Here is a 13,934-nt window from a genome sequence, read left to right as displayed (position 1 = left end):
TTCATCTGCTTTAAACCAGGATGTCTCGGTAGACCGTTATCCAAGTAGAGACTGTCACGCTGGATTGTTGTCACAATTCAGTCAGCATACAAGTTGAAAAATGGGTATGTGCCACCAGGGGTTCAAGCATATTTGACAAGGAGAATAGGTTCTTTGGTGGGGCATCTCCCTTGCAGAAATATGTGCAGCTGCCATCTCCAACGTTTTTGAGATTTTTCAATCGCAAGTATGTGGCCAATAGCTCTTTTGGGGAGCTTGTGCCACATGACACCTAGTGTGTAACCATCACCTACAGTCAGCCTTGCATCGTTTGGGCTAAGCAGGCTTCCACCTCTCAGATTACCACCTCTCCACCTCAGGGGGGCCTTTACTTGTTTGGTGTGTAAATGGTGTATATTTGCATATAGTTTGTGTTGTCCCTTTTGGATGCTACTGCTCCATCTCCTTGCGGTGTGTCTTACAGAGTTTCCCCGGATATATGGAAAAGGTGAAGCGATGTCTCGATGCAAAAGAGAACATATTGGTTACCATGTAAACATGGTTCTCTCAGTTAAGAGACTATCTATATGCTCTTAGACATGGTTGATCAAATATTCAGCGATAGCATGCCAAATCTGGTGGTTTATAGAGCACTAATCAGGGTATGGCCAACACAGCCGGTGTGTATTAAATTATATCTATGTCAAATGACCATACATCCTTCCTCATACACATGGAATATGTATCAAGGTCTTCACTGAGGTTGCACTGTAAACAATATTTCATATTTTGTGCAGTGTGTAGAAAGTAAGGCACGGTATGCAGCACAAGAGGGTGTGGCCCACCTGTCTATGTGTCAGGCACTCTCGGCCTTCGCTGGGAGAGCGGGACCAGCGGCGGTCTCTGTCGCGGGGGGGCCGGTGGGCGTACTCGCCACGGTCGGGCCCGTAGCGCTCCTTGTCGATGGAGCCGTGGTGGTGGTGGTGATGGTGGTGGTGCTTCCTGTCCTTGGGTCGCCCGCGCTCACGGTCCCTGTCCCGATCCCGCTCGCGGTCCTTCTCCTTGGGCGGCAGGTCACCCGACTGCGTGGTGGTGCTGAGGTCTGTGCCGAGCCCTACCGGGTCAGGCCCAGTCAGTACCGAACCCCCACCAGGTTACCTTCCAACCCAGTGTCCTACCCCGCCCAGGCCCAGTCAGTACTGAACCCCCACCAGGTTACTTTCTGACCCAGTGTACTCCCCTCTATACCCATCCTGAGGTCCCTGGGATGAAAAAACCCAACTATAAAAACCCAACTAACACAAAAAACTCCAAGGTCTAGAATATTCCTGCTCCATACAACTGAAAGTCTGTCAAAATCAGGTCATATGGACGTTATATCTAAACCCATTGGCAATACCTATGGCTATAATTTGGTCATAAAAATACATTTTGAGACGCATTTCCATAATTTGTTTTGACTGCTCTGTATGTAAGTAATGAAAATTCATAATCAATAATTCCTCATTTTCTGTATAAAGTTTAAAAGAATGCCTGTCCATTCCTAAAATGTTCCTGGTGATTCCAATAAGGCTCAAAGCACCAAGGAGACCCAGTCAAGTTTAGGTGTGGGGAATGATTAACTCTGCGCTTCCAGGGAATGTTGTGGGACATATGAACTGTTATTTGGGAACCCCTTCCCCCTGCGGCCCCCCGGACACAGCTGACCTGTATCCGCGTCAGTGTAGCGGCTCAGAGACCTCTCGGACGTGCGGTGACTACGCTCACGCCGGCGGTGTCCGTGCCGCTGACCCTCCTCTGGCCCGTAGTCCTCCAGCCTGCCCCCCTTCCCACAGCGCCCGTGGCCCAGGGAGGAGGCAGAGCGCTTCATAGGACTGCTGTCCGTGATGGTCTGTGAGTGAGAGAGAGAGAGAGAGAGAGAGAGAGAGGGGGAGAGGGAGAGAGTGAGAGGGAGAGGGAGGGAAAGAGATAGAGGAAGAGAGGGAGAGAGGGAAAGAGATAGAGGAAGAGAGGGAGAGAGGGAGGGAGGGAAAGAGAGAGGGAGAGGGAGAGAAGGAGGGAGAAAGAGAGGGAGGGAGGGAAAGAGATAGAAAGGGAGACAGAGAGAGGGAGAGAGGGAAAGAGATAGAGAGGGAGAGGGAGAGAGAGAAAGAAAGTTAGACAGAGAGAGAGACAGAGAACAGAGAGTAAAGGTGAGAGAGGTGGAGAGAGATGAAGCAAGGGGAGAATAGAGAGGGAGATGTCTTCTTTGTTTCAGACAAGAAAATAAGGGAAAGGGGGAAGTAAAGGACATACTTTTTCACGTGAACCCCCCCTAAGTAAATAATTACATTGGTAAAAACTGTACAGGGGGGTGGGACCATGTGCAGCATACGTTAGTGGTTAGCACCGCGGTACATGTGTATTAGAGAGGTGCCTCAGAATCTATTAGCAGTCAAAGAGGGCTGACAAGCACAGCCATGCCTGGGGGGGCCCCTCACCCCAAACCCCCAGCATGCATACCACTCTGAGAGGGTCACAGAAAGGGTGGGAGGAGGAGTAGAGAGGCACAGGCAGAGAGAGAGAAAGAAGGAAAGAGAGATGAAAGGAGAAAGGCAGAGGGATAGAGGGGAATAAAGAGAGGGGGACAGGGAGAGCAAAGGCCACAGGCCATGCCTGACATGCACCCAGGACTTTACCTGTTAGCCATGTCCAATCCACCTTGAGACCCCACCTCCAACTCCCCCATCACCCCCAAGCCTACCCCAACAGCACAGCACAAAAACAGTCCTGCCTCCTGACCACGGTCACCTCCTGCCTCTCCTCTCCCACATCAGCACATAAGACAGGCCATGCAGGCACAGATAGTAGCTGTCCAGACTCCTACACCTGACCCAGCTCATACAGGGATCAGAGTCTGGGCCCACGGGCTTTGAGTGGCTTCGAAACTGGCACTTTGTCACTGGCTTTATGTCACAGGTGAAGCAGGACGAGTGGACAGCCCTATAACACGTACTGCGTGCACCTGCGACCGCACACCTGCTCCGCGCCTGCACAGGCACACACGCACACACTCTCTCTCGCTGGGGTGCACACACAGAGACACACTGATGCACGGGAACAGAAAAAGCACAGGTACACACAAGCAAGCACTGATGCTGTCAGTTACAAAGGGCAGACAGAAATAGACAGAGGGAGGGAGAGGGACATAGAGAGAGACAATGAGAGAGAGAGAGACAATGCAACACTGCCTAATACTGGAGAGTGTTTGGCTAAGGAAAGACTGTTATACATGCTAATGATTCTGCCCATATTAGACTAACAGACTCCATTGGTTTCCATTAAATCTTTTTTTTTTCTTCTAATTATGGCTGGGGTGCTGTCTTAAATTTGACCAGAACAATCGTACATCAAATCTGAACCCCTCTCTCTCTCTCTCTCTCTCTCTCTGTCTGGCTCTCTCTTTCTCTCTCTGGACAGTATGGACAAAGGCAACTGGAACACAGGCAGAACCTAAAAATAAAAGACTGTGAAACAAGAGTAGAGAAAAGAAGCAAACATGGCAACAAAGAAAAAGCTGCAAAAGCTGATATCTGGAGAAAAGACAAAACTGAGAGAATGAGAAAGAGAGAGACAGAGTGAGATGGCGGGGGAGAGAGAGAGAGAGAGAGAGAGACGGAGACAGGGTACATACACTGAGATTATTCCCGCGTGGCCTTCCCTTCCTCCGCTGTGGAACAGCACACAGAGGCGCACACGCACAGGAAGCCACAGGTTACCCAACACACAGACCACAGCACAGCCACCAGGAGGGGGGGACAGAGAGCAGCACAGGGGGGGGGCACAGACCCACAGCACAGCCACCAGGAGGGGGCGACAGAGAGCAGCACAGGGGGGAATGAGGAAGGGGGGAACAAGGGAGGCAGGGAGAGACAGAGGGAGGGGGAACAAGGAAGGAGGGAGGGAGTGAGAAACACAGGGAAGGAAAGAGGGAGGGAGAGACAGAGGGAGGGGGAACGAGGGACAGGGGAGCGACGAGCAGAGGGAAGGAGGGAGGGAGAGACAGAAGGGGGGAGGGAAGGAGCAAGAGAGAGGAACGGGACAGAGGAATTAAGAAACCAGGTGGTAGCACAAGGACAAATGGGGCGGGGCGGGGAGTGGAAGCAAAGGATGGGAAAGGTGGAACAACCCAAAGAAGTGAAAAGAGAGAGAAAAAAGCAGAAAGAGAGAACCCAGTTAGACACAGAAGCAGCAGTACCACAGAAAGAGAGAGAGAGAGAGCAAGAAATAGAGAGAAATAAGAGAAAAAGTGAGGAAGAGAAAGAAACAGAGAGAAAGAGAAAGAGACACTTACCACAGCAGTGCACATACACTGAGGAGCAGAGGCAGTGTTAGAGACAGTCACCATGGTAACATTACTACTTTACATCACTCCAAGCTCCACAGCACATCACAGTACGGTACAGTACAGAAGGAGGCATGGCCTACACAATGAGCACCGACAAAACACGCAACGCGCAGGGCAAATACACACACACCCACACCTGCTCACAGCGCCCCCTCCTTACCCATCCATCCTGTCCTGCCCTGTCTGAAAGCTTCCTCTACAACAGTTTACCATTCTGTCTGTACAGAGCAGCAGGTTGAAGACCTCATGGAATTTAGTCTCTTACACACACACACACACACACACTGCACATACACTCTCTTTCACACCCTGCTAAATACAGTCATGCGTTTCAACCTGGTGATTTTGGGACACACCTCGGTGTTCCCATGAACTCCCACTGTAACCAAAGTTTGGGGATTTGTATTTAAATTCCCCTTTCAATAACGGAATACATGGATAACAGCTAGAGTACACAAAGAAGGACATGGACTCTAGACAGAAATAACTGCTTTCAAACCTGGTTGAAACAAACAAAAGACATTAAAATGGCAAATGTCTTTGAAGACATTATATAAAGGAGGTAAAAGATGCATTAGGGTGAAAGAGATAGCGAGAGAGAAAGAGAGAGGTGTGGGGTTTGACCAAGACAAGAAATTGACTAAGCTGTGCAATGGTTGGGAAGGTATTTGTGAGTGTGTATGCGTGCATGTGTGTGTGTGTGTGTGTGTGTGTGTGTGTGTGTGTGTGGTTACATGTGTGTGTGTGCGTGACCACAGCCCTTGCAAGGGACATGGCAGTGATGACAATGTACTGCAAAAAAAAAAAGAAAAAAAGTCTCAAGTATTTTAATCTTATATTTTGACTTAAAATCTTATTTTTATCACATTCTTGCAAAATAAGATAATAATAATAAAATATTGTCAATGAGGTGAGACAGCTTGACTAATTTCAAGATTTGCCAATGGGGTAAGAAAATGTAACTTCTCAAGCCAACAAAACCTTAAAACACGGTAATATTTTCTACTTGAGAGAAAAAAATATGATTTTAAGTCTCAAGACTAAAACAGTTGAGACAGGTTTTTTTCAGTGTGAACAGGATGAAGAATGGGACAGTGTTGAATGAAAGATGGGGGGAGAAGATGCAGGACTGTGCTAACACTGTTTCGCTGCAGACACTGGGACACCATGGGGATTTCTACACTCCTCCATCTTATTATCCATGGCATGGGTCTGCAGTCCTGGGCCTGGAGAAACTGTCTGTTTTCAGTCTGCAGTTCAGACCCTGCAAGCCAGGTGAGGTGAGTTACCTGTGATCACCCGCTTGATGACCAACAAAGTGTTGCATAAAGAAAGATATTGTGATTTCTCTGTTAAACTGTACCTTAGTGTATATTCTCACTGTAATCAGTTACATTGTATTTCAGCGTATATTCTCACTGTAATCTCTGTGCTACATTGTATCTCACTGTGTTCTCACAGTAATCTCTGTGTTACATTGTATCTCACTATGTTCTCACGGTAATCTGTGTTATATTGTATCTCACTGCCTTGTCACTGTAATCTCTGTGTTCCATTGTATCTCAGTGTATAGTCTCGCAGTAATCTCTGTTTTACAGTCGATCTCACTCTGGTTTCAGTGAGATACTGTATCTCATTGCAGACTCAGCGTGGTATTCAATATCGGCATGGCATCGTTACAGTCTCATCACAGTCTCTGCATGGTGCAATCATGTCCCCAGTCGCAGTGTCTCTTTCATTCACAAGGGAGCACTGGTTTAGGGGTGGAGAGGCGGACAGTGAAGAGGAGGAGGAGGAGGAGGAGGAGAAGAAAGAGAGAGGGAGGAGGAGGAGGAGTGAGAGGATGAAGGTGCTCACTTGGTTGTCAGCTGGAAGCCGGGGCATGGATGCGGCCCGGCCGTGCCCTTCCATTGGGAGATAGTGATCAGTGTCGACGTAACCGTCCTGCCCCATCTCTCTCATCTCTACCGTCTGCAGGAACACAGGGAGAGCAGGGCGTGAGCACTGCAGGGCCTGAGGGACAGGCCTGGGCTGGGGGGGGCTCGTCTCTCTCCCCCTCCCCCTGAGTACAGAGGGAGACACTACTCCAGACCTGGTCCGTGATTCGCCGCACTCGCAATGGAAAGGCAAAGTTCCGAACGTTGTGAGACCTCTCTCCCTCCATTGTGCTCGCTTTCAGAGTTCATAGTTTGGTAGGTGAGCGGTGGTGAATTAAAAAAAAGGAAGAAGATACTATCGCAATGTAGAGTTCTTTCTTAATTCTTAATTCAGTTACGAGTAAGAGTAACTGAGCTGTGCTTTGCAGAGCATGTGACAAGAACCATAATCTGAAGCATTATGGTTACCGCACTACTTTGTATGCCAGTCTGGACAAGAATGTCCGTAATTTAGAAAATTGTAAATCGTGAAATTGTAAGCAAGGTATGCGAAATCAAATGGAACCCATTGGCACTTACGCAAACAAGCATTGACAGACCCATACGAGCACAGACAGACAGACATCCTAACACTACCCTTTGTTGGTGAGGGTGAAAGGGGGGCCTCATTGTTTGGGACCATCCCATTGGATGAAGAGAGGAGCAGCATGGGATGGGAGGGTACCTCATCCCCCCCCCAAGATGAGGATGGATTGTGGGGTGGGGGAATGGGCGTTTGGAGGACTCCCGTCTGAGGCCGCACTGAAATGTGAAAGAGAGAGGGAGTGCAAGAGAGAGGGAGGGAGAGTAAAAGAAAGAGAGAAAGAAAGATAGAGCGGTCCCTGTAGTCCCTAGGGTGGAGGTGGAGATGGAGGTGTTTGGGGGGGGTTGTGGGGTGGGGCCAGTGAGATGTAGTGGAGGGATGCGCAGGCGGATGAAGCCTGGGGAATGTCGCGGGTCAGCCGCTCCGCTCCGACACGCCGACAGTATCGCCAGGGATCCATTCTCCCATCGCAGTCATAGAGAAGGCCGAGTGCGTCACCGTTACGCACATCACCCCTGTGCTAGACCCTGGGGGTCTCCCTGCACCAACTGACAGTGCACACCAGAGGGCGCTCATTGGGGACATATGACATTGGGCACATATGACCTCCCGCATGTAATGCAATGTCATACTATAGCTGTCATAGGGCACACATGTACATGAGAGTAACCAGTGTGAGCAAACTGCAGAAAGGCAAGGTCTCAATGCTAATATGACCGTTAAAAGGTACTGGCTAACATGCCACCGCACAATATTTCACATCAAAAGTTTCTGTTGTTGCTATTAAAAAGGGCAAAATGCCACCTTCTTATTACAGTGCCTTCATTAGAGTTATGCTTTTTGTTCATATGGAAATTTTTTTACTATACTACCACTATTATATTAAATAATTATCAATCTATATTGTAATTCTCTAATGGCAGACTCATGGTTTAGGAAATGTTTACACCAGAGCACCTAATGGCACCAGACCGGTGTTCTTGTTTATGGTGTGATATTCTGTGTTGATTTATGGCATGGATTTACTGCGTTACAAAAAAAGTGGTTTAAACATTTTTTTTGTGCAAGCACATCATTTGGTTTAGTGCTTATGGTCCAATGTATTTGCAAGGCTTTGTGTAATTATCAGTGAATCTGCATGCAGTTACATAGTGAGTTTCTCTGAGTGTATGTAGATGTGAGTGTTGTGTGTAGTGTGTATAGTGTATGTTAGTTTGGGTAGCTGTGTGTGTAGTACCTGTGTGTCAGTATATTATTTGTACAGTATGTGCGTAGTGTGTGTGTGCATGTAGTGTGTGTGTGTGCAGCGTGTGTGCGTGTGCAGCGGGTGTGGGTATGTGTGTGTGTGTGTGGTGTGTGTGTGTGTGTATGTGTGTATGTAGTGTGTGTGTAGTGTGTGTGTGTGTATGTGTGTGTAGTGTGTGTGTGTGTGTCTGTGTTTGTGTGTGTGTGTGTATGTGTGTCTGTATGAGTGTGTGTGTGTGTGTGTGTGTGTGGTGTGTGTGTATGAGTGTGTGTATGTGTGTGTGTATGAGTGTGTGTGTAGAGTGTGTGTGTATGAGTGTGTGTGTAGTGTGTGTGTGTATGTGTGTCTGTATGAGTGTGTGTGTGTGTATGTGTCTGTATGAATGTGTGTGTGTGTAGAGTGTGTGTGTATGTGTGTGTGTGTAGTGTGTGTGTAGAGTGTGTGTGTATGAGTGTGTGTGTAGTGTGTGTGTGTATGTGTGTCTGTATGAGTGTGTGTGTGTATGTGTGTCTGTATGAGTGTGTGTGTGTGTGTGTAGAGTGTGTGTGTATGTGTGTAGTGTGTGTGTGTGTGTGGTGTGTGTGTGTATGTGTGTATGTATTGTGTGTGTGTAGTGTGTGTGTGTGTGTGTGTGTAGTGTGTGTGTGTAGTGTGTGTGTAGTGTGTGTGTGTGTGTAGTGTGTGTGTAGAGTGTGTGTGTAGTGTGTGTGTGTGTGTGTGTGTGTGTAGTGTGTGTGTGTAGTGTATGTGTGTGTAGTGTGTGTGTGTAGTGTATGTGTGTATGTATTGTGTGTGTGTAGTGTGTGTGTGTGTGTGTGTGTAGTGTGTGTGTAGTGTGTGTGTGTGTGTGTGTAGTGTGTGTGTAGAGTGTGTGTGTAGTGTGTGTGTGTGTAGTGTGTGTGTGTGTGTGTGTGTGTGTGTAGTGTGTGTGTGTACCTGTGGGTTATGCCGGTTGTCGTGCAGGTCATCGGGATGCTGTCCCTCGGGACTCCAGCTCCCTGCTTTCTGTGACATCTCCTGCGCCCGCGCCGTCACCCAGGACTGGCTCTCCTTCATTCCCCCTTCCAGCGCCCTGCAGACAGACACAGTCAGGAGCTCTGCTCGCTCGCTCCCTCGCTCACTAGCGCACCTGGCAACCGCCTGGACTCCGTCACACCTGTCCTGAACCGGGGCTCACACAAGTGCCCATTTGATTTTGTGGACCCCCCACCCCCGCCTCCCCCTCCGCAAACCCATAATTCCACCGTCTGCAAAAAGGGGTAAGAAAAGGAGTGATGGAGGGGAAAAAAGAGAGAAATAGGGTGACTTACAGGTTGTTGACGGTCTCTGGCTGAGGCTCCGGGAGGCTGTTGACTCCCTGCCCACCATCCTGGGTTGGGGACGGGGGCTCCAAGCGCTGAAACATTAATGGCGTTCGATTCTGTGTGAGATACAACATGGCCTGCAGCTGGTATCAGACAGACTTATGGGAAATGGAGTCAAACATCCAGAGTGCAAATGGGGGGACTGGGGAGGGCTCCAGCGGCAACAGGAGACAGCAAAGGCCAGCCAGTATGCATTCTGGGAATTGGAGTCCAGCTTTTTTTTTTCTCATTCTTTTTTATGCTGCTCAAATGGGATCCTCCGGGCTGTGCTGTCTGAAGGGTGCCGGTGGCTTATGCCAACAATTCATTTACCTCCAGCCGACCAGTAAATGAATGGCAGTAAGCAGCTGGGTGGTACTTTGAGGTCCGCTGCAGAATCCCAATCGGACTGTCCTCAAGCTCACCCCTCTGCTGGTGCTTAGGCTGGGAGACTGTGCAAGCTCCAAGACAGACACAGCATTCGGCAAGAATGTTCTCAACCCCAGAGATGGACAACATGCAACAAAATAACAGACTCAGTACCTCTCCATCCATGACACCAGTGAGCTAAGCTAGAGGGGGTAGACACTCCACTTGGCCAAAAAAAACGTAATCAAATGTGACAAGCCAAAATTTATCAGCTCAGTCATTAGGCTTAAGTACACATTTGTGTGCCACAGTGCATGGCTGTACCCCCACGTTGAGCAGTTAGTCATGTCACTGTAATTTAAGCATTAGTCAACTTTTCTAACAGTACATAATTAGCTACTTAAGGTTTGGGTTGCAATTTTATTTTCAAGTGCCTAATTAAGTATCACATCCTAATTTATTTCAGCAATTAGGGTATTTAAAATAGCAGTTTAAATCTTTAAAATGTAACCATTTCGCATTATTTCAATATCACTATGACAGGTTGATGAAAGCTATATGCTGAAGTGTTCTTGAGGTTTGGTGTGCCACCATGTACATGGCTTTCCACTATAGGTTTTCCACTGAAATCATATATCTCAGTCCTCCTATTTGAAGTTCCAAGCATGTTGCACTGGAACCTTATTGTTTTGGTCAAATTCTTTCTTTTCCTCCGATACAAATATCCATAGCTCAGAAACTGTAAGTCCTACACAAATCATATTTGACACATGAGCTGCGTTGGCCTGCTATGGCATCCTACATGTATTGGCCAGATGGCATTCTGGCATTCCGGATCTATAACTTTATCATTGGGACTACCATTGCCTGCCATCTTGATTTCCCACCAATGTTTTTCCCTGAGGATTTTTTTCTCAGGGAGACTGAGACTTTTCAGGAGACTGAGATACACAAACGTACTATAAACCAAGCCAATCGCATGAACCGTTTGACCACTAATAACAAATACATTGGAAAGCAATTGTGGCAAACTACATAATTGGCCAGAATTCTTTGGGAGTTTATCATCGACAAGTGGTACCAACTTATATACCAACATTAAAATTAAATAACTTTTTTGTTGCTAATTCCCATTAGCCTATTAAAGGGGCAGTTCACCCAAAAATAAAATACAGCTATAGTTCCACTTACCCAGACAGCTATCTATCCATCCAGATAGTTTTGTTGGGATTTGATGAGTTTTCTAGATATCCACTGCAGCTCACCCTGATACAAAGGACCTCAATGGGCCAACGTTTGTGGTGACAAAAATTGACATTTGAAAAACACTAATAACGTGCATTTGAAATACACGTGCGTGAAAAATATGTCAAATCGACAGACTTTGGAGAAGTTCTACCTTTTAAAACTATGTTCAGAAGGTGCGCGGATTACACTGTGCTCAACCAGCGGAAGAGGGAAGAGGATACATGTGTGTTCCACAGTTTTAGTTCCTATGTCTAACTTCTCCAAAAACAATGTGACTCATTTTTTTCCCCCCCACACGTATATTTGAAATGACACCTTGTGTAAATAAGACAGCTTTGGAGTTGCTGTAAGGTGTATTTTTTCACATTGAAAGAGGTAGGGTACTGAGTCCTATAGGCCTCAAGTCTTTATGCTAAGCTAACAGGTTATGCTAACATGGAAATTGAGCCAGTGAATGCACAAAAATGAAATTGAACATCTCGTTAAAGTCTGGGTAAATCGGAAAAAAAAGTTTTTCCCAAAACGTTGGTGTTTTCCTTTAACAAGCTGGTGTACAGGTCTACCTACTGAAGTGATCACTGAGTGTAAATGTCAATAAAATTTGATCAGTACTACAATGTCTTTACTCTGAATATGATATATGTAAATCCATGTCCAAATTGACTGATGAAAGGGACCAATAATGATATATTCTTATCTCTGAAAGCCTTCAACACTCAACCCCTTACAACCCCATTCACCATCCAACACAGCAAACGTGGGAGTAGCCCCGTGGATAAGGATCAGAGCGTCCAAACACAAGGCTGTTGGTTCGAATCCCAAAACGTACATAGCCAAGAAGCTGTCAGTCCAATCTGGAAAATTTGTATAATCCTACACCTACAAAATTAATTATGCAAAGAAAGTATTGGCCATTATCCATTTTTACTGATTAAAAGTGGACACTATCTACTGTCAGCAGAGAGAAGCATACAGTGGCTACAGACAGCGATGAGAAGTGTGCACTATCCAGATTTACACTGAAATCAGCCTCACCCTGCCTGAAGAAACCCCTCAACAAGGCAACGCCAAAACTCTGGCAACAAGTGGTGACAAAAGTATTTACATCAGATAAGGCCAAACAAAACAAAAAACAAAACCAAAAGCACATAACACATAAAACAGTCCAAAGGGGAAAATAAGAAGTGCAATGCGAAGGAAGAAATGTTAAAGGATCATTAAAGGAACATTCAACCGACCAGGTAACAGCAGAACTGATCAGCTGAAGGTGGCAAAAGTAGAGCTTGTTTGTCGACTCTAACCCACCCTCTCCGGGACAGGTAGGGGGAATAATACAGTGATGACCACTAACTGCAAGACAAAAACTACTAACAGGTACTTTTATAGGGGTATCGGGACAAAAGGATAAGAGCAGATCGATACGAGGAAAGGGAGAAGGGATAGATAACCGTACAGAGAAAGGGGATTACAAAAACAGCATGTAACTTGAAGAGAAAGGGAAGCTTGTGTGTGACATATCACAGCTGCAGATAAGGAATGAAGGGAACACCTGTATCAAACCATGGGTGGGGTGAATTTTGAGGGGCAATCAGTTCCTCGCCAAATACAGAGGATGGAGTGCCCCTCACACCATGCACACTTCACCCACTTAGTCCCTGCTGGGTTTGGGGGCACGGCAGTGGGAGACTTCCCTCACGCTGACACTGTACCCCAATGCCAGTTGGTGATCACCAAGAGCAATGAGCCTGAACTCACAAAGAAACATTTTTTGAAAACCTGGGAAACACAGGAGCCTGCAGGAGCCATGGATGTTTAGTCTTTTGGTGGATGGATAAACAGCTCTAAGTATACACAGAGGAGGAAAAGGATGGGAAAAAAACAGATAACAGGCCCATGCTGCAATACAATTGGACTTGTTTAAAACATCATAATCACCCTCCACCCACAGCCCGCCCCCCCGCCCCAAACCCCCGATGGAATGACAGATAGTGAAGCAGGCTTCTGGATGCCAGCTTAGAATCACAGCATCCTCTGGCTAGCATCCGTCCGCCCCAACACTAGCCCCGGTCTGTCAGTTCTGATATATATACCGCCACCGACCACATGCCTTGTTCTTGCCGGCGTTTCCCAAATCCATGCACATACAGCCCGTCAGCAATGTTAAAACCATAGGAAATCATTTCTGTGATTGCCATGGCCTCATCCCGTTGTTAAAATCCTGTTTTAACACTCAACATCCCTTTTAACATCCTGGAGCACTGTTTATGCCAGACGGCATTCGCAGCGACCAGAAAAGCCTGTGCGTATTGAGACCGGAAAGGGAGCGAAAGATGCAGGTATGCTCAGACCCACCAAACGGGGAGGGGGGCTGGATTTAAATGCTGTCCTCTGTCCCAATCTCCCTGCATAAAGCATGTGGATAAGGGGACAGAGGCAAAGGAGGGGGAGGTGAGAAGTGGCGATCAGCTGAATGATGAAGCAGAGGAGGTCAGTGGAATGCATGAGGATGCACTGTGACTGATGTCATGAGACAAGCCATAACTAAAGATCAGTGCATGAGCAAAGGGGTATTTAATTATATGGGGAAGGGGCTAAGGTCTACGTCTGTCATACAGTCAGGGAGTAGGGTGGCGTTGGGAGGGTTTGGCTATTCTTTTTTGTCAAGTGTTCATGCAGAAAATCAACTGCATATCTTCGTGGATAAAGATGGACCTTTTGTAGATAAGAGAAGAACACTCTGTCTGATCTCTGTGCTGGCAAACGGGACACGGTTTGTATGTCTGCACAAGGGGGGAAATGGACATTTGCTTATCTGATTATAATTCTGTCAGGGGATGGGATGATCTACCTGTTTGTCCGTCTTTGGGAAAGGGGACTGTCTTCAGTCCCCTTCTCTCTATTT

General features: G+C 47.0%; 1 protein-coding gene across 3 annotated transcripts in view; it reads right to left on the bottom strand.

The window, feature by feature from the left end:
- Window positions 1-13,934, bottom strand: part of LOC133114774 (voltage-dependent P/Q-type calcium channel subunit alpha-1A-like) — a 125,461-nt gene that overhangs the window by 5,100 nt on the left and 106,427 nt on the right. For all 3 annotated transcript variants that reach the window (XM_061224404.1, XM_061224403.1, XM_061224402.1), the window contains 6 exons: window positions 9,383-9,492; window positions 9,009-9,144; window positions 6,224-6,337; window positions 3,653-3,688; window positions 1,687-1,870; window positions 825-1,093 (listed from right to left, as the gene is read on the bottom strand). In XM_061224404.1, coding sequence (XP_061080388.1) covers window positions 825-1,093; window positions 1,687-1,870; window positions 3,653-3,688; window positions 6,224-6,337; window positions 9,009-9,144; window positions 9,383-9,492 — 849 coding nt within the window. The remainder of the gene's footprint in view (window positions 1-824; window positions 1,094-1,686; window positions 1,871-3,652; window positions 3,689-6,223; window positions 6,338-9,008; window positions 9,145-9,382; window positions 9,493-13,934) is intronic.

The sequence above is a fragment of the Conger conger genome, chromosome 16 (genome assembly GCF_963514075.1).
Source record: "Conger conger chromosome 16, fConCon1.1, whole genome shotgun sequence".
Lineage (NCBI taxonomy): Eukaryota > Metazoa > Chordata > Actinopteri > Anguilliformes > Congridae > Conger > Conger conger.
The sequence above is the reverse complement of the archived record's forward strand: the minus strand, read 5'-3'. Positions and strand labels throughout refer to the sequence as shown.